A 26,014-nucleotide genomic window follows, 5' to 3' on the forward strand; every position below is an offset into this window, starting at 1 on the left:
GCAAAATCAGTCTGTAATATTTCCAATTCTTCGAGGACAGTGTGGGGAAATGCTAGAGAGAAGTTTTTATCTAGACTGCTTAAATATAGCATTCTAAACCACTCTCCTAATTTAGACCGAAGCCATCCTGCCCACCCACAGTCATGAAGAACCACACAAATAACAAGAAAGCTTAGTATTAATTTACTGTATTTCTTATTTAGTCGATCCTTTGAGAAGCAAGAGTAGGGAAACACCTGACTCTCATTCAGCACTGCTGCTCCTCTCTCCTTACCCAAGGTCTGCAAGGTTCCCTGACCCACTCCTGGTGGTCCTTGCCAGTCTCCACTAGAATATCACTGTCTTGTTTTAGACCTTTTAAGAACTGATGATCAGTCTACCTGCAACTAGTCAAAGCTCTGACTTTTAGGTAGAGAACCCCCATTAGCTATATCTGTATAACAACCTATGTGTCTTAGTCTCACCCGTACTTTCTTCTTTTATCTTTCAGTTCCAAAACTAGTACATGTGTTTGATAATATTTATGTCTATAATTTAGATATTAAGTTCCAAAAGAAATAAAAATAATTGAGTTGTGAAAATCTTAAATTAGAGAAAAATCAGAAGACATCTCTTTCTGGCTTAGAGCCTAATGTTCTGGGTAAGTCATCAGAATGTGTGGATCATTTCCATGGGGTGAGGAGCCTGACCGCCTACTCCACAGCACTGTATCAAAAGAAATAAAAAGTATAAAAGATTCAATCTGTCAATTTATGAAAGAGAAATTCTAAGTTAATAAGATGTCTAAACACAGTGATCACATTAACCAGTAATCTAAGCTAGCATTTGATAGCCAAAAATATCACACTGGATTCTTAGTGACACACTTAGAGTAGATAGATTTCCTGTCACATTCAGCAATAGCTGTGTGTGTTGCAAAACTGCCGAAACCCACTTTACAAGAATCATAGGCATATGGGAGAGCCCACTCATGTTCTCAATCCACAAAGAGAGTCTGTGGATACCATGTCTCTCCCCCCACCTTAAATAAAAATATGTATTACCCACCTCATTACAGCTACAGCTAGTCATGAGGATTTGCTCGTGAACTAGGAAGATGTGTTTATGTCTCCTTCCATTATGCAGTGGAAATATGCAGGGAACATCACACAGCATCCTGTTGTCCCCTCAGTGCAAACATGCGAGCTGAAGACAGCCATGCCAAGTCCTCCAGAAAAGGAACAGAAGTGCTCACAACTGTTCTAACCCCTTTACGACTCCCCCACTGGACTATCACTGCTGCCTAATCTGAGAATTCACTTTCTCCTTCATGTCATGCTCTCAGACTTTAAAAGATTCTGTCGCCAGTGTTTCTAAAATCCGGACCTGTGCCAGGAATTTTCTGCTTTAATATCCATCACTCAGTGCTTCCAATCACAGCGTCAGATCTAAAGTTCATCCCAGCTCCTTAATGGCTTTAAGCGCTAAAAAATCAATTAGTTTCTGTCGGACCAATTTTATAGGCAAGAGAATAAGCAGGAACCTGGCTGTGAATTCCATGATGAATGATGCAACAGCAAAGCTGGAGAAACAGCCTTAGAAGCCCTGAATCCCCATCCCTATCACACGCCAACAAAGAACCCTAGATCATCCTCTGTCAAATTATTTATAGGTGTCAAGAAATATTTCTAATTATATCCATTCACAGCCACAGTCAGTGAATATTGTGCAAAGAGATTGCCAAAAAAGGTTTTGCCAAGTAGGTTCCCAGCTGGGACAGCTGAGATGGCTGCTGTGTTTGCAAAATGGTCTCTATAAAAGTGGAGCTGAGATGCCTCAGTCCTGTCCTTCCTCAAAATTCTTTAAGGTATGTATACGTGGAAGAACACATGGCTAGTCTTACATTCCTGATGAAAAACGGTTATTCACTTAAGGGAAATGGCTACTGTTTCCCAAATTTTAATTTTTTCTTGCCAACATTCCTAAGGATGATATCGTACACAATATAGTTACTAGTATTTTGGGATTAAATGGGGAAAAAAATTATAAGAATCCACATTCTCTTGTTTGTTTTTTCTTTCAACAGTAGTTGTCTGCTTTGAGCCTGCCACCTTCCGCACCTGGGAGCACAGGAGGTAAGAGTAATTTATTATTACACTATGAAGAGCAGAGCCTTCTATACAGCTACGTCTCAGAGAGCTGCACTCTGATATCCTAGTTTAGCGTTGGGAATAGGATAGAAGGAGCAGATCATCTTTTAAAATGGCTTCTCACAAAATTTTGACTTTACAGACCATTTCACCACAGAAAACCTAATGACTCTTCTCTTGCACATTATTAGAATTTCAGAAAGAATGCAATGATCATGTGTAATATTTAATATGAACTATTACTGCAACTTACCCAATGCGGATATACCAGAGAAATGGAATGATAAAATCAACAATGTGTTGATCTGGAAATCAAAATTTCTAGGTGCCAATCCAGGCTTTTCGTTGACCCTAGCTGCCTGGGTCAAGCCAACTGGCTCTTATGTACGTTGAAATACAGTGCGTTGCAGTGGAATTGGCACTGAACTTGGACTTAAGAGAATAGGGCTCATGTCCCATACTACTATTTACATTTTTCTAACACTGAATGGCCCTTCACCTTTCTAACCCTCATGTTGCTCATAAGCAAAACAAGGAAGCTGAACTTCACTACTAAGGTTCTTTGAGCTCTTGCAATCTACGGCCTAAGTCAGTGGTTTCCAAGGACTACTCCATAGAATCAAAAAATTTAATGGACCTCCCCCAACTCCATGTGCTGCAACCTGTACTTTTAGTATCATATAAGGAATATACGTGATGATGAACACCTACTATACACTTAATAATTCTTTGCAATGAGTATATATTTAATATGACAGCTATACTCATTAAAAGAGAAAACATAGTTTGGGAATGTTGCTTGTCCCACCTTGAGGCCACTATTACTGTGCAGCTGGATTCAAGGACCCCGAGGATCCCTGGGGATTTGTGACCCACAAGTTGGGAAATGACAGATCTCAGACCTGAGACGGGAAGGGTGGCACCGTTTCCATGTTTTGTGGATAGACTGTATCACAGAAATCTCTACAAGGCAGTATGTTGTTAATTCAAAATTGCCAAGAATAAAAACACAGAAACAAACAAAAATTTCATTTATCCTTCCAAGAAAAAGCCCTAACAGTAAATGTTCCAATATCTAAAGTTCAATACCATCAAAAGACTTTTACAGGTACAAGCTAGATCGATTTCAGAGATACAGTATGTGGCAAACTCTCTAACACTCTAAACAGAGAGGAAGCGTGATGCTGATGATTAAAGAGCAAGACATCTTCTGGAAAACCTGCAAGAGGCCAGGGCTGCTGTTCTCGTTGCTGTTGGCAACCAGGACCCAGCTTTCCACCTTCGTTAACTCTGGTCACTCATCAGGGCAAGAGGATTTATTTTCTCAAAATTAATTTGTCAGTGGAAAAAAATTTTAAGTCCATTTTGGCGTGACGCTCTATACTGGCTGTCCATTTCAAAACAGACATTTAAAGGACTGGTATTTTTTTGAAAAAAGAGGATGGGGTAAGATATATATCTATATCTATATTTATATCTATAAAATAGCTAAAAGAAGAATTAGATAAAAACAACTAGCAGGCCGATATCTAGCTTTAAAAAAAGAAAATTATACACCAAAAATATATAATCACTATGAAATTTAATTAAGAATTCAGATTCTTAATTAAATGTTAAGATGTTAGAAGTTATCTTTCGTTTAGATAATCTACTGACTTTCAGAAATTTTGAGAACTGATAAAAAAGACTTACTTTTGTTGAGGACAAAACCGTCTGTTGCATTTTTGGCTTTCACTGTACTGACTTCTCCCTTTACTTACTGGGTACTTGTTACTTAACTAGGAGTTTCTTTGTGCTCATCAGGTGTTTTCAACCTGGACTTTTGGTCCTACAAAAAACAGATTTAACTTTTCATACATCCCATTTTAATAATTTTTACACCCAATTAACAACTCCTATTTAAGTAATTTGAGGAGGAGGAAAATTTCCCTAAATATCTGAGTTTTTAAAACAGGTTCATTTAGATTAAAACACCATTGGAAACAATTATGTTCATTTCTTTTAACATCATAATGTCAAAAAAAAAAAAAAAAGGCAGGGGGTTGGAAAAACGAAAGGGAAAAAAGAGAAGAAGAAAAGATTATGAACACATTTGGGATGTTGCTGATTGAAACATTAGTTTCTCCACAATTCTCAACTAAGGCTGAAAGTATCAGGGATGGATTGGAGGCTTAGATATCGCACATATTAAGTTAACAACGTAAGACCTTCAAATCAACGATGTGCTCTATCAGCACCTGGCAGAGTACACACGCGTGATCCCTAAAGGCAGGGTGAGGAACGGCGTGGCCACTAAAGCACTGACTGAAGAGCAAAAGGACAACCCACGCCCTGGCTCACCATCCAGCGCTCTTTCTCCCTCAGGTACATCGGTGCCCTGCTGCCATCAGTAATCTGCAGCCATGAGTTCAGATCAGGAAATGGCTGTCTTTGGGGAGGCTGCTCCTTACCTCCGAAAGTCTGAAAAGGAGCGCATCGAGGCCCAGAATAAGCCTTTTGATGCCAAGACATCAGTCTTTGTGGTGGACCCCAAGGAGTCCTTTGTGAAAGCGACCGTGCAGAGCAGGGAAGGGGGGAAGGTGACAGCCAAGACTGAAGCTGGAGCGGTAAGTAAACCATCTGCAGGCGATGAGACAGGGCCTCATCTTCAGGTAAGGGAGCTGACACATAGTTTTTTGACCTGGCTTCTCTTTCTTGACTTGACAGACAGTAACTGTGAAAGAAGACCAAGTCTTCCCCATGAACCCTCCGAAATATGACAAGATCGAGGACATGGCCATGATGACCCACCTGCACGAGCCCGCGGTGCTGTACAACCTCAAAGAGCGTTACGCAGCCTGGATGATCTACGTGAGTTCATTCTCATGGACTTCTTCTGCTCATGCACGTCGCTCATATTTTGAAAAACAGCACATTCCTAAGGTCCCCATGAAATAATTAATTTCTTTTCTATTTCTTTTGGTGCAGACCTACTCAGGCCTGTTCTGCGTCACTGTCAACCCCTACAAGTGGCTGCCAGTGTACAACGCAGAGGTGGTGGCTGCCTACCGAGGCAAAAAGCGCCAGGAGGCCCCGCCCCACATCTTCTCCATCTCTGACAACGCCTATCAGTTCATGCTGACTGGTGAGTGGTTCAAATATTTTCCATATGAATTATTTTACCACCTATAATCACAAAATGGTAAAGCAAAAAAGGGCTTTGGAAATAATTGAATCCAACCTCCCAGTAGCACAGAAGAGGGGACAAAACAACAGTGAGGTCCACACTGTCAAGCGGGAACTAACATTCAGTTCTTCTGATTCCACCCCCATGACTCCACCAGACCACGTACTGCTCCATCCTACTAAGTGTGACTCGCTGATAGTCTCTTTGCTTGGAAATTCATGATTTTAAACATTTAATTAACAAAAACAAGCTGAAGTGTATTGTCTGAATAGAAATGAAAAATACATGTTCAACATTTTAGTACCTAAGTGTCCTGTTGATTGCAACCTGGATACTTTTAAGAGTACTGTTACATCTTTAAAGTCGTCAGAAACCATCTCAGAGACAATATCCTCTCTCTGATGAAAGTGATATTTTGGGGCTACATGCATACAAACGGAAATTGTTACTGTTCCCCTATTAAAGAACTTAATTCTGATACAGGCACTATCTCTCACCTGATCTTTATTTGACCCAATGGCATTTTTGGGGAAGGCTGATCAGAGTTAGGGTTGCAGTCAATGGCCCTGAGATACAAGTGAGTACATGTGTATATGCGTGCGCATGTGTGTATCTGCGATATGAATTGAACTTTGGTCTGATTAACACTACTTTAAACTATAAAATAGAGTCTAAGTCTTAGCATATTATGTATTTTTCAGTTATATGCATCCGTCAGCAGACAGCCTGAAATCTACAGATGACAAGTAGGGAATGTGGCTCTGTAAAGTTGCTTTTTTTTTTTTTTTTTTTTATCAAAAGGACACACTTCCAGTGGTGCCTAAGTTTAAAATATGACAATATTTTAATGTCTCTCTTTCCCAACTTGAGACTTAAAAATAATATCACATATAGCTTTATAATAATATATTGAAAAACTCCATTGAACTAGACACACACGATGCTCTCAGTGTCTACCTAAAGAAAGGTTCTTTGTGTAATGATATAAATGTTGACTGTCCACTATTTTTCTTCCAGATCGGGAGAATCAGTCTATCTTAATCACGTATGTATTAATATTATGAGACTTATTCCTATTTTACTCACACTGGGAAAATGACAAACCAAAACAAGAAATTGCTTCATGCCCCCATACTAAACCAACAGCATGATCAGCCTGCAATTAGATATTATAAAGTTTAGGTTACATCTGAATGCAAAAGAACAATGTCCCAATTTAAATCATTTGCTAGTCCAGTACTGAAAGTTCCAGAATGTTCCGGCAAGTTGGAGATGTAAACCACCACATCCTCACACGGCCAGAACCCGTTACCGGGAAGCGAGCACACACAGCTTCCGACGGTTGGGAGTTTGACAACGTTGCCAGTGTTTCATTTGCAAGGTCTACTGGGGAATGCTTATTCCTTCAAAGACCTCACTTGGGAATGTCTTTAGCCTAAGGAAGCTGACAGACACATCATTATTTCAGAGAGTTTTGCACTAATTGCTTCATTTATTACATAGTGATTGAGTGGGTACTTCTTGGACACTCAAGTCCCGGGCTAAGCCCCTAGAAGAGAGTCTCGCATATTTTAAGCGCTCAAGAAATAAGCGTTACATGATTACTGAATGAATGTCTCAGCTTCTGTTGAGTGCAAAGCACCAGAAACACCATGAGCTACATGTTAGATGAAGAGAAAGACCTAGGAGACTCTGACAAGAAATATAAAGCAGGCAAATAAGGCAGTGAATGCAGATGAAAGTCGTTTCATTTGTCACAAGAGCTTAATCTCTCACACATATTGGATCACTGTCTGACAGCGGGGAGTCCGGGGCTGGGAAGACTGTGAACACGAAGCGCGTCATCCAGTACTTTGCAACAATTGCGGTGACTGGGGAGAAGAGGAAGGAGGAACCTACTAGTGGCAAAATGCAGGTGGGTCTGGCCGCCGTGTCAGAATCTGGGCTGGCAGGTGAGAAACTCCTGAGCCCCACAAGTGAGGACCGCTCTTGCCTTCTTGCCTTTGCAGGGGACCCTGGAAGATCAAATCATCAGTGCCAACCCCCTACTGGAGGCCTTTGGCAACGCCAAGACCGTGAGGAATGACAACTCCTCTCGCTTTGTAAGTCTCTAGGTCACAGAAAGGCTTTCTCAGCCCTTCAGTGCCAAACGAGGCATGTCTCAGTTATCATTTCAGTCTCTTCTTACTTCTGTGCCTCCAGTTTTGTATATAACATCACCCTTTTCACTTGCAAGGGTAAATTCATCAGGATCCACTTCGGTACCACAGGGAAACTGGCTTCTGCTGATATTGAAACATGTGAGTAACAGGACCCCCTAAGTAGAATCCAAGAACGGCAAATGATGGTTTGGAGGAACATTCTACAGCTCCTGCTGAGCCTGGAGCCTGTGAGACATCAGTCTGCTGCCAAGCACACCCGTGGTTAATGCCAGTCTCAACCACAGCCCGCAGCGGGCTTTATCCCCCCCCACCCCCCCGCCCCAGTCATGAGCTAACGGTTCTGGAGAAACCGCCAGGGCTCGTGGGGCTTGTCTGAAGTAGTCCAGCCTCAGAACAAATTTCAAATTTTTCTCGGGAAAAGCTAAGACTAGAAGTATATCTGTTTCCTATGGGTTCAGTGTATGTGATTTCTTCCTAGTACGAGCCTTCATAAACATGCTCTTAGTAACCCCTCTGGTATAAAGTGAGAAGAGACCCAGGAGAGGACCGAGTTATCAAGGATCAGGTATATTCCAAATGTCAAGGACCTTCTGTGTGAGAATGAATACGTCCTGGGCCAGGCAACTTTAGTTCCCTTCTAGAGGTAGTAAGAGCAACCGCGCGGCGTTTGCAGAGTCGTAACGTGGACTATCTACCTCGTGGGGACGTTCAGCTGGAATCTCAAGCATGCCAAGGAGATTTAGCTAGAGACCCACGGTTCCAAAATCACTCCAGGAACTTTATACTTTTTTCACCTACGCCAACGCCTGCTTTCCACCGCAGATCTCCTGGAAAAGTCTAGAGTCACTTTCCAGCTAAAGGCAGAAAGAAGCTACCATATTTTTTACCAGATCATGTCTAACAAGAAGCCAGATCTAATTGGTAAGAGCTTAAATTTGTAAGTTAGAAGCTAATTGTTCTATTAGCATCTTCTAAGGTGAAACATATACACCGAATTTTCCACGTACACAGAAATGCTCCTGATCACCACCAACCCGTACGACTACGCCTACGTCAGTCAAGGGGAGATCTCAGTCCCCAGCATTGATGACCAAGAAGAGCTGATGGCCACAGACGTAAGTTACACGTGCAGTTTTTAAAAAACAATTCCTTACATTTGGGCATGACGATGACAACCTGCTGTAGGTGTGATTAAGGACATAATACAAATGCTCCTAAATAAGTTGGTGCCTTCTGCCCAACTTCTGTCCTCTCATCTCTCCTGGCAGAGCGCCATCGACATCCTGGGCTTCACTGCGGATGAAAGGGTCGCCATCTACAAGCTCACAGGGGCAGTAATGCACTACGGGAACTTGAAATTCAAGCAAAAGCAGCGAGAGGAGCAGGCTGAGCCAGATGGCACTGAAGGTACCTGGTGAACCTCTATCTGGGCTAAATTAGAGAATACAGGCAAATAAGCCCATTCGAAACTCATGTCTCCTCTACAGCTGAGCTTCGGATGCATATACACAAATCTACCCCCACACAGTATGATTCACTCCTTACTCTGTCCCTATCAACTGTGAGGCCACAGTATGTCATGCTGGATACTCGAATTGTGTCTCTGCAGTTGCTGACAAGGCTGCCTATCTCCAGGGTCTGAACTCTGCTGACCTGCTTAAAGCCCTCTGCTTTCCCAGGGTCAAGGTTGGCAACGAGTACGTCACCAAAGGCCAGACTGTGCAGCAGGCAAGTGCATGACACTATGAATCACACACCCCCGACGTCCTCATGACATGTCTTCAATAACGCAGTGATCATTACTCTCTCTATGAAGGTGTACAACGCCGTGGGTGCTCTGGCCAAAGCTGTTTATGATAAGATGTTCCTGTGGATGGTCACCCGCATCAACCAGCAGCTGGACACCAAGCAGCCCCGGCAGTACTTCATCGGGGTCTTGGACATCGCTGGCTTTGAGATCTTTGATGTGAGTTAGCACAGATTTCGCAGGAGAAAAACTTAACAAATCTTACTTCCACGGTCTGTGTTACAAAAGGTCTATGAAAGACAGCTACACTACAAAGTAAACTGACACATGAAAGAAGATCAAAAGTCCACGAAAGGACGTGAATTTTAGGGCGAGACAGATCTGGGCTCAGATTCTACCTGTCAGTTCTGACCTGTGTGAACTTGGTTAATGGAAATGGTGTCCGACCCAAAGCTGGGCAAGTTCAACTACCATGTAAGACACCTAACACTCCAGGTAACACTCACTCCTGAGATCTTTCTACCGCTGGGTTTCTTAATTTCAAGACATGAGCACAGTCCCCAAGCACAGTCAGCATCTAGTAAATGATGAAGAAGGTGAAGAGGCAACAACGGCAGCAAACTGGCAGTGGGGAAACGATGACAAATGCAAAGAACAGTTCTGAGATTCCTACCTGCCCTGCCGTGTGCAGGTACGGAGGATGGAAACAGCATCATAAAGACACTCAAATTCCACTGCCCAGGACAGACTAAAGCCATATAGTTTAGGAAGAAGGTTACCAAAGTCCCCTTCCTGACAGTAGTGTCTCGGATGTGTCTGATCCAGAGGTCCCACGTCTTCCCCTTTCTCTATAAGTAGACTGATGGACACTGAATGAGATTGTCTGAGTTTTACGGACAAGAGCATTTCCAGAAATTTTCAAGCCGACACGGGAAAGAGAGAGAATCTGGTACCAAGACGGAACAGGAAGAGCAATCCACACGTTTTCAAATAAGAGAACTAACAACAGTGCAAGCTTGTAGACTCTGAGAGTTTTAAAATAACAGTTTTGCTGAGATAATCATTCACATACCGTACAGTTCACTTATTTAAATTTCTGAATTCAGAGGTTTTTGATATACTTACAGACCTGTGCAACCGTCACGACAACTGATTTTAGAACATTGTCATCCCTTCAATGAGAAATCCCTCCCCATTAAGCAGTCATTCTCCACTTCCCTCTCCCCCAGCCCCTAGAAACCACTAATTTCTTTTGTGTCTTTGCATTTGCCTATTCTGGACATTTCATATAAACGGAATCATATAATGCATGGCCTTTGAAGCTGCCTTCTTTCACTTAGCCTAATGTTTGCAAGGTTCATCCGTCCTGTACAACCTCTTTGACTTCTGTGTACGGTGATACCGCTTTCAGTCAAGAGCATTCCCAATCGTGTTTCTCCGCAGGTGGGCAGGTAGACTAGCCAAGCAAGAAAAGCCACGTTCAGAGAGAGGCTGTATCACAAGATGAACGGCAATTTGTGTTTTCTGCTTATTTAGTTCAACAGCCTGGAGCAGCTGTGCATCAACTTCACCAACGAGAAACTGCAACAGTTTTTCAACCACCACATGTTCGTGCTGGAGCAGGAGGAGTACAAGAAGGAGGGCATCGAGTGGGAGTTCATCGACTTTGGGATGGACCTGGCTGCCTGCATCGAGCTCATCGAGAAGGTTCGCTTCCCTTTTTCAGATTGCAGATCATACTGCTGACCACTATTTTTTTTTTTAATCATAAAACTTGGTATATTCTATGGTACAAGACTTCTACATATAAACAAAATCATGGAAAGTCCTTTTGCCAACCCTGAGGCAGCTATTCAGTGAAACGAGACTGGATCTCTTCTATCGAGTCCAGAACTCTGCATTTCCCTACAGTTTGCAATTCAACTTTACACTTAAACCATCTTTCCTTATGAAAGAGCTCAGAGGAGAGTACATTTTACTCCTTATTTCTTTGTCAGCCTTGGATTCATTACTCCTGGCATTTGCAATTTGAGTTTCTAGCACCTTAAAGCAGAGCCTCTGAATTAAGCCCAAGCCTCACCACAAGTACTTAAAATTGTATATATTTCACTAATCTCACCTACAGAGATATTTTTTTCCAAGTGCTTCTGACAAAACCAGTTAGTAACTCATACTTGTGGAAATACTGCTCTAAGGCCTTTGGGGCAAATATGCAAAGTATGCAGGAGCACACTCTTCGATTACCTTGATAGGAACAACATTAATATTTGTTAAATTAACAAAAGACTAAGTTTTCATTAACTGCTAGGAATTAAAGGACGAATTTACTCAAACAGGATCATAATGTTACATATTATTTCTATTGGCAGACAAAATTCAAATATCATCTTCTTTTTCATTCTCTCAGCCTATGGGCATCTTCTCCATCCTGGAAGAGGAGTGCATGTTCCCCAAGGCCACAGACATCTCCTTCAAGAACAAGCTCTATGAACAGCATCTTGGGAAGTCCAACAACTTCCAGAAGCCAAAGCCTGCCAAAGGCAAGCCCGAGGCCCACTTCTCCCTGATCCACTACGCGGGCACCGTGGACTACAACATTGTCGGCTGGCTGGACAAGAACAAGGACCCCCTGAATGAGACTGTGGTCGGGCTGTACCAGAAGTCCGCATTGAAGACTCTGGCTCTCCTCTTCGCTGCAGCTTCAGGCTCTGAAGGTCATTTTTAATATCATTAGCATGTTCCTAGAGTTTCTTCAGAGACAGGTATAGTTATAGCACAACCTAACATGAAAATACTGGCTAATATGGAGCTAATGAAAAGGTGTATATGTAGTAAGTGTGGCACAATCTTAAGATCACAGAGTTTTAAAGCTAAAATTGACACTGTGGATCTTTCTGTCCATGACTTAATTTCACCAATGAGGAAACAGAGGTTCAGAGAGGTGAGCACTCACTTGGGGTCACACAGCTCTTTTCTCCTGTTTTAACAGTATTAGGTCTCTCAAGGATCCAGCTAAGTTGGAAATGAGGAAATCCTTTGTCAGGGCACTAGTGCTTGAGAAACTGGAAGTTCTGTCCTCTTAAGACCCCTCAGAACAGGTGTGTAAGTAACAGAATAAAAGTACAGGCAATTAGGCAATGGGACTTCCCTGCAGGTAATCAGAGGCTCACCTACCTGGGACCAAGCACAGTCTTGCCTGTTCTTCAGGAAATGTTGCACTACGGAGGCATGACGACTCTGTCTCCTGGCACTTCCTTCAGGGGACAGACTGTTCACCTTGGAGTAGACGTGTCCCATCCCTTTCCCACATCTTCACTTTTTCACCCAGAGCTGTTTTGTTGTTGTTGTCCTGAATGCCTACTGTGTGAGCCAATGCTTATATTTTCTTAATCTATAGTTGAAGAGAAGATATGCAAAAATTAGGAAATGACACAAGTGGATGAGTGCAAATTTAAATTCCAAAGGGAATTCTGGCAGTTGTGATGTCTATGGATAGTACTTAAAAGCCTGTTAAAAATAATTTAAATTTTTCTATTTTATTTTTCAGAGGGTGGCGGTGGAAAGAAAGGTGGCAAGAAGAAGGGTTCTTCTTTCCAGACTGTGTCAGCTCTTTTCAGGGTACAGTATATTCTTGAATTCCAGAGGATTATTTTTGTAAAAATATGAAATGATTGTAACTTAAAATTTTTTTTAAGAAATCTTTGGTGAAACTGAAGAAAGTAGTGATGTACTAAAAAAAAAATCTGAAAAATTCCTTAGGAAAAATTAAACAGAAAGAAGACTCACAGTGTGTCTTTTCACATCAACCTCTCTGATAAATGAACCAATTGCTCTTTAAGCCCCAAATCTAAAAGATCCAGCATTAAGCAAATTTCACATGAAGTCAAACTCTCTCTGAAAAAGCAACCACTGTAGTCAGTTACATCTCCTTCATAGGTCCCAAGTCTCAGTATAAATTTTCTCTGATTGGCAGTGCTTGAGAAAAATAAACTAAAGTTGGTTGGTTTTGAGTAATCCATAATTTCCTATCCACTCTCCATGTGCATGATTTCTCTTGGCCAACATGCTTTGTTCCTCACTGAGATGGCTCATTAAAATGTGAAATGGGGGCACATTAATTACAGATCGACAGGGACTCTCGTGTAGATATAACTAGAAATTATTTTAAAACTTTTCACACGGTTTTATAGGAGAATTTAAATAAGCTGATGACCAACTTGAGGAGCACTCACCCCCACTTTGTACGCTGCATCATCCCCAATGAAACTAAAACTCCTGGTAAGACATTCCTGATATCCAAATAAGACTCCAGTGTGACTTCTCATTAGACTATTATTATATGGAAAACGTACCTCTTTTTTTAGGGGCCATGGAGCATGAACTGGTCCTGCACCAGCTGCGCTGTAATGGAGTGCTGGAGGGCATCCGCATCTGCAGGAAGGGCTTCCCCAGCAGGATCCTCTATGCAGACTTCAAACAGAGGTTTGTATCTCATTATTTTTCCTTTTCAATGTGTTTGTCTGTATGAAAACTGCCACATAGTTCAAATACTTTTTAAACTTTTCCTTGAAAAGTGAACTTCGATCACTTGAAAGGTTATCATAAAAGAAAGAAGGCTAGGTTTATATTATCCTAAGTTTTACATCATATCTTCTCAAGTTTTACAAAAGGCATTGTTTGATTGTTTTAATGGAATTATTTTTCTCCAAAACTCAATCCATTATTTTTTAAATGATAGCTACAAAGAGTTTCACCTTTATCTTCAGTGAAGAAAAACCACATTTTAGTATTTTTTTCATTCTGACAGATACAAGGTTCTAAATGCAAGTGCCATCCCAGACGGTCAGTTCATTGACAGCAAGAAGGCTTCCGAGAAGCTTCTGGGGTCTATCGACATTGACCACACCCAGTACAAATTTGGTCACACCAAGGTACTATCAACCCTAATTTCTATGTATCGCAATTCATCACCTTAGGGCTTTCTTATGAGTGGAAATCACACATTTAACTTGTTCTTTGGCAAGGTTTTCTTTAAAGCTGGCCTGTTGGGAGCTCTAGAGGAGATGCGAGATGAAAAGCTGGCTCAGCTCATCACACGCACTCAAGCCATGTGCAGAGGGTTCCTGATGAGGGTGGAGTTCAGGAAGATGATGGAGAGGAGGTGAGGAACCAAGGACAAGGCCTGCTTCTTCACATTTTCACAGCTGAATCCAATGCAGTTATTACTTTTGTTGAGGGATGGTCACTTTCCACACGTTTCTTCATTTGCATCTTTTTTCTTTCCTACAGAGAGTCCATCTTCTGTATCCAGTACAATATCCGTGCCTTCATGAATGTGAAGCACTGGCCCTGGATGAAGCTGTATTTCAAGATCAAGCCCCTCCTCAAGAGTGCAGAGGCAGAGAAGGAGATGGCCAACATGAAGGAAGAATTTGAGAAGACCAAAGAAGATCTCGCAAAGTCAGAGGCAAAGAGGAAAGAACTTGAAGAGAAAATGGTTACTCTGATGCAAGAGAAAAATGACTTACAACTCCAAGTTCAATCTGTGAGTATTATACATTGCACAGTTCAACCACATATCATCCAGCCACGAACTGGATATGAGAATTTTTTTAACTTAAGGTTTATAAATAAATGGTTTCCACTGAAACATGTGTTGTAATTGTTTAACTCAGACTGAAGAAGAACAGAAGCAGGATCACAAATCATACTCTGCTTATGTTCGACGCACATTCATACGTAGTTCAGTCATCAGTGAGCAAAGTCATAAAAATATCCATAAACATTTTCTTCCCTTAGACCCTTCTCTGAGATTTTATATTGTTTTCTTCTCAGTACATATTTTTTGTGTATAAAATAGTAGTTACGTTGTTTGTACCACTGCAGAAAAAAGGCTAAATTCATCTCCCCTCAACTGTGAGAATTAAAAGTGACTTTTCCCAAGTAGTAAAGGTACAGATTTTGCCAAAAGGCTAATTTTACTGACTTGATCTTCCACACATGAATATTTGGAGGAAATCTATTATTATACTTAATCAGCAAATTGCAATTACTAACATTTTGTCCACATAATTTTTAAAACTTGGTAAGTTAGCTGGCATATGTGCTGACCAAACTGGTTGAGTCACTGAAGTTTCTCCCTTTTAATAAGTTGTTGTGCATTTGCAGATATAGCTTAAAGAAATGAATACGTTTAATTTCTCGCTTTAGGAAGCAGATAGCTTGGCTGATGCAGAGGAAAGATGTGATCAGCTAATTAAAACCAAAATCCACCTGGAGGCCAAGATCAAGGAGGTGACTGAGAGAGCCGAGGATGAGGAAGAGATCAACGCTGAGCTGACGGCCAAGAAGAGGAAGCTGGAGGACGAATGCTCAGAGCTGAAGAAAGACATAGATGACCTTGAGCTGACACTGGCCAAGGTTGAGAAGGAGAAGCATGCCACAGAGAACAAGGTAAAAATCATGATTCACTTTAGTGTATTTACAAGTGCTAACTTGTTACTGATGTCTCTTAACTGAAAGTTTAATCTTAAAATTATTATATATGAAAGGACAATATTGTCATAATTATGGCATCTCTCTTTTCTTCACCATTCCTATCTATTTACTTTGCCCATTAGCGCCTATATTTTTCAGCTACATAGGCCTGGGTTACCTTTCAGTTTCCATTTTTCATATCAGGTTGAAGTTATCCTAATATTCATCAAGACAACAGGACATCATTAACATTCTTGTAATTTGTTTAAATCTAAAGGTGAAAAACCTCACAGAAGAGATGGCAGGACTGGATGAAACCATCGCAAAGCTGACCAAGGAGAAGAAGGCCCTCCAGGAGGCCCACCAGCAGACCCTGGATGACCTACAGGCAGAAGAGGACAAAGTCAACACCCTGACCAAAGCTAAAACCAAGCTAGAGCAGCAAGTGGATGACGTAAGTCTAGGATTATCAAGGAAATTATTTTCTTGAAAAGGAAGCTAAGCAATCCTTTTGACTTGACATTTATATTAAGCTTGAAGGGTCCTTGGAGCAAGAAAAGAAACTGCGCATGGACCTAGAGAGAGCCAAGAGGAAACTGGAGGGTGACCTAAAATTGGCCCAAGAATCCACAATGGATATAGAAAATGACAAACAGCAACTTGATGAGAAACTCAAAAAGTGAGTATGATAGAATTCAACTGTAACCTGCTTCTTGTCTGGGTCTCTAAAATATTACTTCATGGCACACAGAAGAAAAACAATGTCATCTTTGACTTTTGTCTGTAATGAAAATGGTACACTACTGACTTGTAAAGCATGTCCTACTCACGTCGTCAACACCAGCAGTATAAAGATAATCAATTACACAGAGGAAAGAAGACTGGTAGGAGGACGGACGGAGAGCTAACGTGTTGCTCTTCTAACAGGAAAGAATTTGAGATGAGCAATCTGCAAAGCAAGATTGAAGATGAACAGGCCCTTGCGATGCAGCTGCAGAAGAAGATCAAGGAGTTGCAGGTAAGTATGTGATTTCCATCAGTCTCATCCAAAATGACAAAAAAATTCCTACCACCAAGGAGCTCTTAACTTTGAGCCTTTCCCCATGCCAGGCCCGCATCGAGGAGCTGGAGGAGGAAATCGAGGCAGAGCGGGCCTCCCGGGCCAAAGCAGAGAAGCAGCGCTCTGACCTCACCCGGGAACTGGAGGAGATCAGCGAGCGGCTGGAAGAAGCCGGTGGGGCGACTTCAGCCCAGATCGAGATGAACAAGAAGCGGGAGGCCGAGTTCCAGAAAATGCGCCGGGACCTGGAGGAGGCCACCCTGCAGCACGAGGCCACGGCGGCCGCGCTGAGGAAGAAGCACGCGGACAGCGTGGCCGAGCTGGGGGAGCAGATCGACAACCTGCAGAGGGTCAAGCAGAAGCTGGAGAAGGAGAAGAGTGAGCTGAAGATGGAGATTGACGACTTGGCCAGCAACATGGAGACCGTCTCCAAAGCCAAGGTCTGTACTAACTTGTCCCCTTTCATCTTTATTTTCAACAACTCAAAATGATTGAGTTTTACATGATTATACCTAATCTAAGTGTTCAAACTTAAAGTGCTAATTCAAACTTTGAAATTATTCTTAACTATCACTATGTTGAACTGAATCATTTCAGTCTGCATACCTTCTTTGTAGAAATCCCTTTAAACTTTGTCACTATTACCGTGAAAGGCAATTACAGAAAAGAAGTATCTAAAACACATACTCTGTATAATGCAGAATTTAAACAATGTTCTGGTTTTCCAAAAGAAAAATCTGATTTTCACAATAACGTATTTATTCATTTGGCCTAAATTATGTGCCTCTACAGCCAAGGCACCTTACAGGGCTCTGAAGCAGACAGCAAACTAAACAAAGTCTAGCCCCTTTCCACCAGTTGTCATAGATCTCCAAATCTCAGACTTAGAAAGAGAAGCAGATCATCTTTTCCTGTTTTCTACTTCCCACCACAGGGAAACCTGGAGAAGATGTGCCACACACTAGAGGACCAGCTTAGTGAAGTGAAAACCAAAGAAGAGGAGCACCAGCGATTAATCAACGAACTGTCAGCCCAGAAGGCACGTTTACACACAGAATCCGGTCAGTAAACGTGGAGCTGTGAGGAACGAGATGCGAGCCTCCACCCGTGTAGACCTATCAAACACAAATCCCTTCTTTGGCCTTATACAGCCATCTATCATTGATCTGTTATTTCTCCATCCTTTTATTGTGAGATGGTACAATGAGTATAAGCTATAATTGGGGGAAAAAAAAATTAAGCTCCTTGAGGTGTAGAGATTTTTGTTGTATCAGCATTACTCAACACCCCCCTCCCCCACCCAAATCTCTGACTACAAAGACAGCTCCCACATTTTTGAAAAAACAAGAAATAAATTTCTCAACAGCATCAGACCTCTTGTTATTCTCCTTCTCGTATGAAATTGAAGTAAGAGAGTTATGATATTATTTCACTCTTTAAACTACTCTTCATCTAGACCACATAACTAAATCACTATATGTTTTAAGGTGAATTTGCACGACAGCTAGATGAGAAGGAAACTCTGGTGTCTCAGCTATCCAGAGGCAAACAAGCATTTACGCAACAGATTGAGGAATTAAAGAGGCAGCTAGAAGAGGAGATTAAGGTGAGGATTCTCCAGCTGGTATTTTCAATCACTTGAACTTGGCAGCATGACACACTATTGAACTTCACATAGAGAATACCAATGATCAGAACATAAACTTACGTTGTGCACTTTTTGGTTGGTCCAGGCCAAGAGTGCTCTGGCCCACGCCCTACAGTCGGCCCGGCACGACTGTGACCTGCTGCGGGAACAGTACGAGGAGGAGCAGGAAGCCAAGGCCGAGCTGCAGAGGTCAATGTCCAAGGCCAACAGTGAGGTTGCCCAGTGGAGGACCAAATATGAGACGGACGCCATCCAGCGCACGGAGGAGCTGGAGGAGGCCAAGTAAGGGCTCTTAGTTAGGGGGACAGAAAGAAGTAAAAGTTTAAAAACAATGAAGGAAAAATTACAGAGACTATTCCATGGAGACAGACGAAGGATTTCAGCCTGTTTGATTATAGAGTGGTGAATTCCACCACATTTTCCTTCTGACAGCCTAATTTATGTCCACTAAAGAATGGGCCAGGACCAGAGCCCTCTCTCCATTCTGGCCTATTCCAAAAGCATCTTAAGTTTTTTTCCACCAAAATGAATTAATAATTACCAGCATATTCATCATGAATTAAGTAAATTAATTTCCTTTAATATAAAGAGAAACAGACATCAACACTTATCTGGTACATTGTTATGAGTATGATAAATAATAATAATCAGTTTTTCCTAACCTGGAGTATTAGAAGTTCAGAACGGGGCTATCATACTCTGTCATCACTTACCTGACAGCTAATCACACACACTGTTTGTGGAATTAAACTCATGGGAGTTCCACATGGAAGGAAAATAATCATTTTATTCTCAGCAAAGGAAGTTTCCCTAAATCTGATTTACCGCAGTGGTTGTTGGAATCAGACAGAATGACGGGCTTGACAAGCATTCGCAGAAGGAGCACCCCGGACACAAGCATGTGGGCTGGTGAAGGGGGCAGTAAGACTTCGGAGGGTATCTGAGAAGGGTAATAATGGAATAATATTTATTATCAGGGGTGACCAAGCCCAGAAAGTTATTAATTGTATGACACTGAACACATCTCTCTGGGCCACAGTTTCCTCACTGGTAAAGAGGACCGTGCTAGAAAATGTTTAAGGATCCTATTCAATGTTAAGCTTCTTCAGTGATACGCCTCCTGTTCACGGGTGTCACTTCTTCCACCTTCACGTCCGCACATTGCTCACTCTGCTAAGATGTTTCTTCATAACCTCCATGCCTCATATCACCACCACCACCAAACACAAACAAAAACGGTCTCATAAATTTGTTTGACAACCCCCAAGATAAAGGCGAATTCACCAGGAAAAATAGAATTCCAGAAGAGAGAAAATGGGTGCTGAGGATATTTTAAAAAATCATAACAACTTGTAGACAAAGGAGCAAGAAATCTTGGGGAAGATACACTTTCCTCATCAGCAGCTTTAGAAAGTTCACTGTGGTAACTTTGACTCTGCTCTTGGTCACTCACACTGACCAACTTTTCAGGAAGAAGCTGGCCCAGCGTCTGCAGGATGCTGAAGAACATGTGGAAGCCGTCAATGCCAAGTGCGCCTCCCTTGAGAAGACCAAGCAGCGGCTCCAGAACGAAGTGGAGGACCTCATGCTGGATGTGGAGAGGTCTAACGCGGCCTGCGCGGCCCTCGATAAGAAGCAAAGGAACTTTGACAAGGTAGCTCCCAGTGAGCAGATTCCCATGGGGACACTGACATGATTCTCGATTACAGAGGCTTAGTCCCGGTGTACTTCCAGGTCCTATCAGAATGGAAACAGAAGTATGAGGAAACTCAGGCTGAACTTGAGGCCTCCCAGAAGGAGTCCCGTTCTCTCAGTAATGAGCTGTTCAAGGTCAAGAATGCCTACGAGGAGTCCCTAGATCAACTTGAGACGCTAAAGAGAGAAAATAAGAACTTGCAGCGTGAGTCTTTGTAATCACTGTATTTCAAAAATGGTGGGTAGGGATCTTAACAATTTTTCATTTTTCTTAACTGAATTTGGTATTTTATTATTAAACTACAGAGGAGATTTCTGACATGACCGAGCAAATAGCAGAGGGAGGAAAGCATATCCATGAACTGGAGAAAGTAAAGAAACAAATAGATCAAGAGAAAGGTGAACTACAGGCTGCTCTAGAGGAAGCAGAGGTATGTGTTTCATTGGCTCACCTATGCATTATAATATAAATTGAAAAATGAATAGCAACTGACATTTATTATGTTGCAAACTTTCAGGAGATAACTCATGTTATTTAGTAAAAAATACTGAATTATACCTTGGGAATGTAGAACTAACAGGCTAAACTAAGATATATGGAAGTCTGAGTTTTTCTAATGCCTTCTTGAGAAAATCATCATAATGTGCAAAAAAAAAAAAAAAGCCCTTTAGGTAATTTAAATGTTGCTTTTTTAAAAGGCATCTCTTGAGCATGAAGAAGGCAAAATCCTTCGCATCCAACTTGAGTTAAATCAGGTGAAATCTGAGATTGACCGGAAAATTGCTGAAAAAGATGAAGAAATTGACCAGCTAAAGAGGAACCATCTCAGAGTCGTGGAGTCAATGCAGAGCACCCTTGATGCTGAGATCAGGAGCAGGAATGATGCCCTGAGAATCAAGAAGAAGATGGAGGGAGACCTCAATGAAATGGAAATTCAGCTGAATCACGCCAACCGCCAGGCTACTGAGGCAATAAAGAATCTTAGAAACACACAAGGAATACTGAAGGTAAACCGGGATAAACAAATGTGGTAATACACAATCTGGGAGTAATTGTGTAGCTCTAATTTTAATATTTTAGAAGGACTATATGCCATAAATCACTTAAATAATATAGTAATCAGTTGGAAATTTTATGTACACTGCTGAAAAATAGTTAAATTCTTGAAAGTCCAAACAGAAATTACTTTGTCAACTGAAAAGAAGACAAAGTGGTGAGGGATTGGGAGGCACAGGAAGTGATGAGTTTATCTAAATGCCACCACATAAATCACTTCATTTATGTGGTCTGTATGTGTTTAATGTAGATAAATATATGTATATTTAATATGTATATCTGTATTTGATTAACACGATTAGGTTATCTCATCTCTAAGGATACTTTCCTAATCCAAAATTTTGTAGCTTTAGTCATGGTATTTTTTTCATGATTCAGGATGTAAGATAATGTAACATTATGTTCTTTTGAATAGAATTGCTACTGAAGGCTACAAAGACTTGGAGATTTTTTCCTACCTAAACATACTCTAGGTTGTTAAGATCAGCGTGTGTACATGACCCTAAATTTGTATTTGCTTTAATTGGAGCATGAGTAAGAGTCATTTTCTCTTTCCATGTAGGACACTCAGCTCCATCTGGATGATGCCATCAGAGGTCAGGATGACCTTAAGGAACAGCTGGCCATGGTTGAGCGTAGAGCCAACCTGATGCAGGCTGAGACTGAAGAGCTGAGGGCGTCACTGGAACAAACAGAGAGGAGCAGGCGAGTGGCAGAGCAAGAGCTTCTGGATGCCAGTGAGCGTGTGCAGCTCCTGCACACACAGGTAAGGTTTACGACTATGGTTGAGCAAATGCACTCCCTGAAGCTGAGGACAACTGAAGAGGATAAGTCTATTATACAGTAAGGAGTAACCTTGGCAAGTGTCCCTCCCAGGAGTTCTGGAAAATGTCCATCAGTAAATGTGCACTGGGACCCAGCTGGTTCACAAGTGTATATATGGACTGGCATAATCATGTTAATTTGAAATTAGAGTTCTAAAAACTTTTGTAATAAAAAACACAGAAGACCTCCTAATAGTCATATTTACAACACTGGTAACCATCTTGTCTTGTAACTCTAAGCTGCAAAGGGGATAAACAAATCAAATGCATGAAGGCCACCATTACTGTTAGTCACCATTTGTTGTTTATAATGGATTGTTACATTAAGGGCGGTATATCCTCACAATGGCTAATCAGCAGCCATTGTAGTATTCATGAATTTATTGCCATGGAAAGATGTTCACAATACAGTAAGCAAAAACAGCAACTTAATAATAATATACAAAGCATGCTTCTTTTTGTTAAAAATATTCAGGAAACATCCAGAAGTATAAACAAAAGTGTTAATCAATAGTTATCACTAGGTAGTGAAGGTACAATAATTATTCTTTGTTTCTTTTTTGCTAATTTATATGTCCTACTATTTTTTTTATAATAAGTATATATCATTGCATACTTTGAGTTGCAATATATGAAAATAGCAATCATGGAAAAGTTAAAATCACATACTACAAAATAATTTTAGAAAGAAGTTAAAATGCCACATTTTCCTTACTCATTAATACCTTTGACTTGATTGACTATTTTAAATACTGCCAACTTTCCAAAAACATAAGCGATTCTTGGTTCATTTTTGTACCAATAATGATGCTATTTATCCATTTAACATACAGAGCCAACAAATGTGAACAAACAACTAAAAATTAATGATTCATTTGTCAAGAGCTGTGTGGTGCTACCTGCAGCACTTCAAATTTTTTCTTGGGGCAGTGATTGTGCTTTGTAATTATAAGCAGCCACTGATAGTAGTCAAATACATTGATATCAAAAATTAATTTTCATCTGGAAGAATTTAAGAGAATTTTTATTCACAGATATAGGCAGATAGAAAATAAGCCATAAACTTAAAATCTACTTTTGATTTCACTTTTATACTGAATATTTCTTATCAATAATTTATGCCTGTGTACACTAGTAAAAATGACAATGTAGATAGCTACAATTAAATGAGCTTTTCTTTTTGATTAATTTGAACCAGAACACCAGCCTGATCAACACCAAGAAGAAGCTGGAGACAGACATCTCCCAACTCCAGGGAGAGATGGAGGACATCGTCCAGGAAGCTCGCAACGCAGAAGAGAAGGCCAAGAAGGCCATCACTGACGTGAGCAGAGGGCCACGCAGGGGTGGTCAAGCTAGAATCTTGACGGGCTATCTTATCTTAGCTCTCTCAACCTGTTTCATTTTACTGCTCATTAGGCGGCCATGATGGCCGAGGAGCTGAAGAAGGAGCAGGACACCAGCGCCCACCTGGAGCGGATGAAGAAGAACCTGGAGCAGACGGTGAAGGACCTGCAGCACCGCCTGGACGAGGCTGAGCAGCTGGCCCTGAAGGGCGGGAAGAAGCAGATCCAGAAGCTGGAGGCCAGGGTGGGTCTCCACTTCATTTGATTCCCAGACGCCCAGCCTGTTCACACTGGGTTACAGCCAAGGGGCTAAACATCTTTGTTCTCTCCCAGGTGAGGGAGCTTGAAAATGAGGTTGAAAGTGAACAGAAGCGCAATGTCGAGGCTGTCAAGGGTCTTCGGAAACATGAGAGAAGAGTGAAGGAACTCACTTACCAGGTGACCAGTATTTTTCAGGCCTACCTCTTTCAAGACAATAAAAATAATGAGCTGTTTTGGAATAATGACACTATCTACTTGCTACTTCTTTCACTTCAGACTGAGGAGGACCGCAAGAATGTTCTCAGGCTGCAGGACTTGGTGGACAAATTACAAACCAAAGTCAAAGCTTATAAGAGACAAGCTGAAGAGGCTGTGAGTACCTCCACAGTGAGAGAAAGGTTCAGGAGTGGGGCCAGGTTTTGTGGAGACTAAAGTTCACACAATTTAAGCAGCTTTCATCAAGGCAAAGAACACAAAATTGGGAATACAAAGTTAGACTTGAAAATGAATAGTTATTTAGAAAGAAAAAATCTTACCACTAATTACTAGAGCCTTAGAGATTGAGATTCATTTCTTCTGAGACCTCTTCAAGCAGTTTTCCAGACATGGCAGTACAGAAATGCTACACTTGGTTACAACCACTTCCCTCCCAATCTGTAGCACGACGCAACTCCCAGCAATGCCCAGCACTCATAGAGGCCGTGCGAATGAGGGCTCTGAAGTCTAAGACTTATTTAACTTCATGATAAAGCCACCTCATAACATTTCTTTTTCATTTGGCTGCAGTTATCTTTCTCATCCTGTTAATTCTAAAACCTTCCTTAAGGTTCTCTACACCCAGTGCTACCATGGTGCCTACTTTCTAAAGGTTGTTTCACAGAAATAAGGCTGATTCAGATTCCTGCTACTTTGAGCTCCCTGTTGTCACTGCAGCATCTTAAGTTTGCCAGGAAGAGAGTCAAGTGAGAGAGACTGAACAGGGGGTTGGAAGCCCACTGACACAGAGGCGAATATGTGGCATGCCCTGCCCCAGAGAAGCACATCAGCAACTAACAGGACCTCTGCCTTCTCATTCATGAAGCAAATCCTGTAGCTGCTTCTGGTAACAAAGGCAATAAGAATCAGAAAATGTCAAATTTTCTTGTTCTCTCAAATGCATTTCTTTTCTCAGGAGGAACAATCCAATGTCAACCTCTCTAAGTTCCGCAAGCTCCAGCACGAGCTGGAGGAGGCTGAGGAGCGGGCAGACATCGCCGAGTCCCAGGTCAATAAGCTGCGGGTGAAGAGCCGGGAGGTTCACACAAAAATCGTCAGTGAAGAGTGATTCACTTTAACGCTGAAAAGTGACCAAAGAAATGCGCAAAATGTGAAGTTCTTTGTCACTGTCACATGTCACTGTAATGTCAAGAAAATAAATCTGCAGAGAATTTTGCGATCTAAAATTACATGTCTCTTACTTACAAGGTCTACAATGCTATTAGAACCAATGTATTTATTCAGCATTTGTTATGCTCCTACTGTGTGCAGTCAGAGATGATGACAAAAAATGAATGTAGTCAGTGAACCAACTTTAATAGAAGGCAAGTGCAATGAAGTGCTTCAAGAGGATGCAAAGGTAGTTAATGTATCCTCAATTCCATTCAACCAATTTTACTGAGTACCAAGAATATGTCTGTAGAGAAATGGGCACCAAGGATATGACAATCTTCCCTGCTCTGAGGTCAAGCCAGCATGAGAGGCAGCAATTCAAACAGATTTTAGTACAACATGCAGACTCACAGAAGTATGAAAGTAAGTGTGGCCATAACAGTGAGGTGCTAACCTGGGGAATCCAGGAAGGCTTCTCAAAGGAGATTGACTTAGCTCCTAAAAGATGAGGAGATAGTTATGATACAGAAGAGAAGAGGAGAGGGTCATTCTAAGAAGAGAAAATAGGCATGAGATTTCAGAGTAGTTTAAGCACAGCTCCATGAGCAAAGGGCATCAGGTAAGGCCAGAGACGGAAGTTAAGACCTGACCGTGAAGGGTCAGTCATATGCAGCACTAAGGAATTAGGACATGCATCAAACTGGTCAGATTTCACGAGGAGGAGAGTTGACACAGTTTGGGCAGTACTGTGGAGGATGGAGTAGGATAGGAAAGATCGGAGCCTGGGAAGACTCTGAAGGCCTTAAGAATGATCCAAGTCAGAGATGACAGTGATAGAAATGAACGAGAGTGCAGAGTGAAAGCAGGGTTCCATTATTGGCATAAAGAAAGGCCTGGGAGAGCACTGAGAGAGTTAGAGAGTTTCACAGCATTCAAACCTCCCAATTACTCTGTGGTTACAGATTTTATTTCCTTCTCAAGGAAATTCTTTTCCTCTGAACTACCTACCTTTCTAAGAAAAAGGACAGAACTTTTTAGATTAATCTTCCCATTGACCTAATATCTACATACAAT

General features: G+C 41.5%; 1 protein-coding gene across 1 annotated transcript; it reads left to right on the forward strand.

The window, feature by feature from the left end:
- The first annotated feature begins 4,516 nt into the window (after positions 1–4,516).
- On the forward strand, positions 4,517–24,911 carry LOC105077561 (myosin-4). Its single transcript, XM_010965985.3, has 38 exons — positions 4,517–4,735; positions 4,836–4,979; positions 5,097–5,253; positions 6,313–6,340; positions 7,096–7,210; positions 7,305–7,397; positions 7,532–7,595; positions 8,280–8,378; positions 8,469–8,572; positions 8,726–8,864; positions 9,067–9,185; positions 9,274–9,423; positions 10,741–10,911; positions 11,612–11,918; positions 12,752–12,822; positions 13,395–13,482; positions 13,569–13,686; positions 14,012–14,135; positions 14,229–14,365; positions 14,494–14,749; positions 15,415–15,657; positions 15,959–16,135; positions 16,215–16,360; positions 16,609–16,699; positions 16,792–17,181; positions 17,676–17,802; positions 18,229–18,347; positions 18,475–18,671; positions 19,860–20,043; positions 20,124–20,289; positions 20,391–20,515; positions 20,784–21,092; positions 21,704–21,907; positions 23,164–23,289; positions 23,385–23,555; positions 23,645–23,749; positions 23,849–23,944; positions 24,744–24,911. The coding sequence occupies exons 1-38, from the start codon at positions 4,532–4,534 to the stop codon at positions 24,894–24,896; spliced, it is 5,817 nt and encodes a 1,938-aa protein (XP_010964287.2). The 5' UTR covers positions 4,517–4,531; the 3' UTR covers positions 24,897–24,911.
- The last annotated feature ends 1,103 nt before the right edge of the window (positions 24,912–26,014 follow it).

Source organism: Camelus bactrianus, chromosome 16 (genome assembly GCF_048773025.1).
Source record: "Camelus bactrianus isolate YW-2024 breed Bactrian camel chromosome 16, ASM4877302v1, whole genome shotgun sequence".
NCBI classification, from domain to species: Eukaryota; Metazoa; Chordata; class Mammalia; order Artiodactyla; family Camelidae; genus Camelus; species Camelus bactrianus.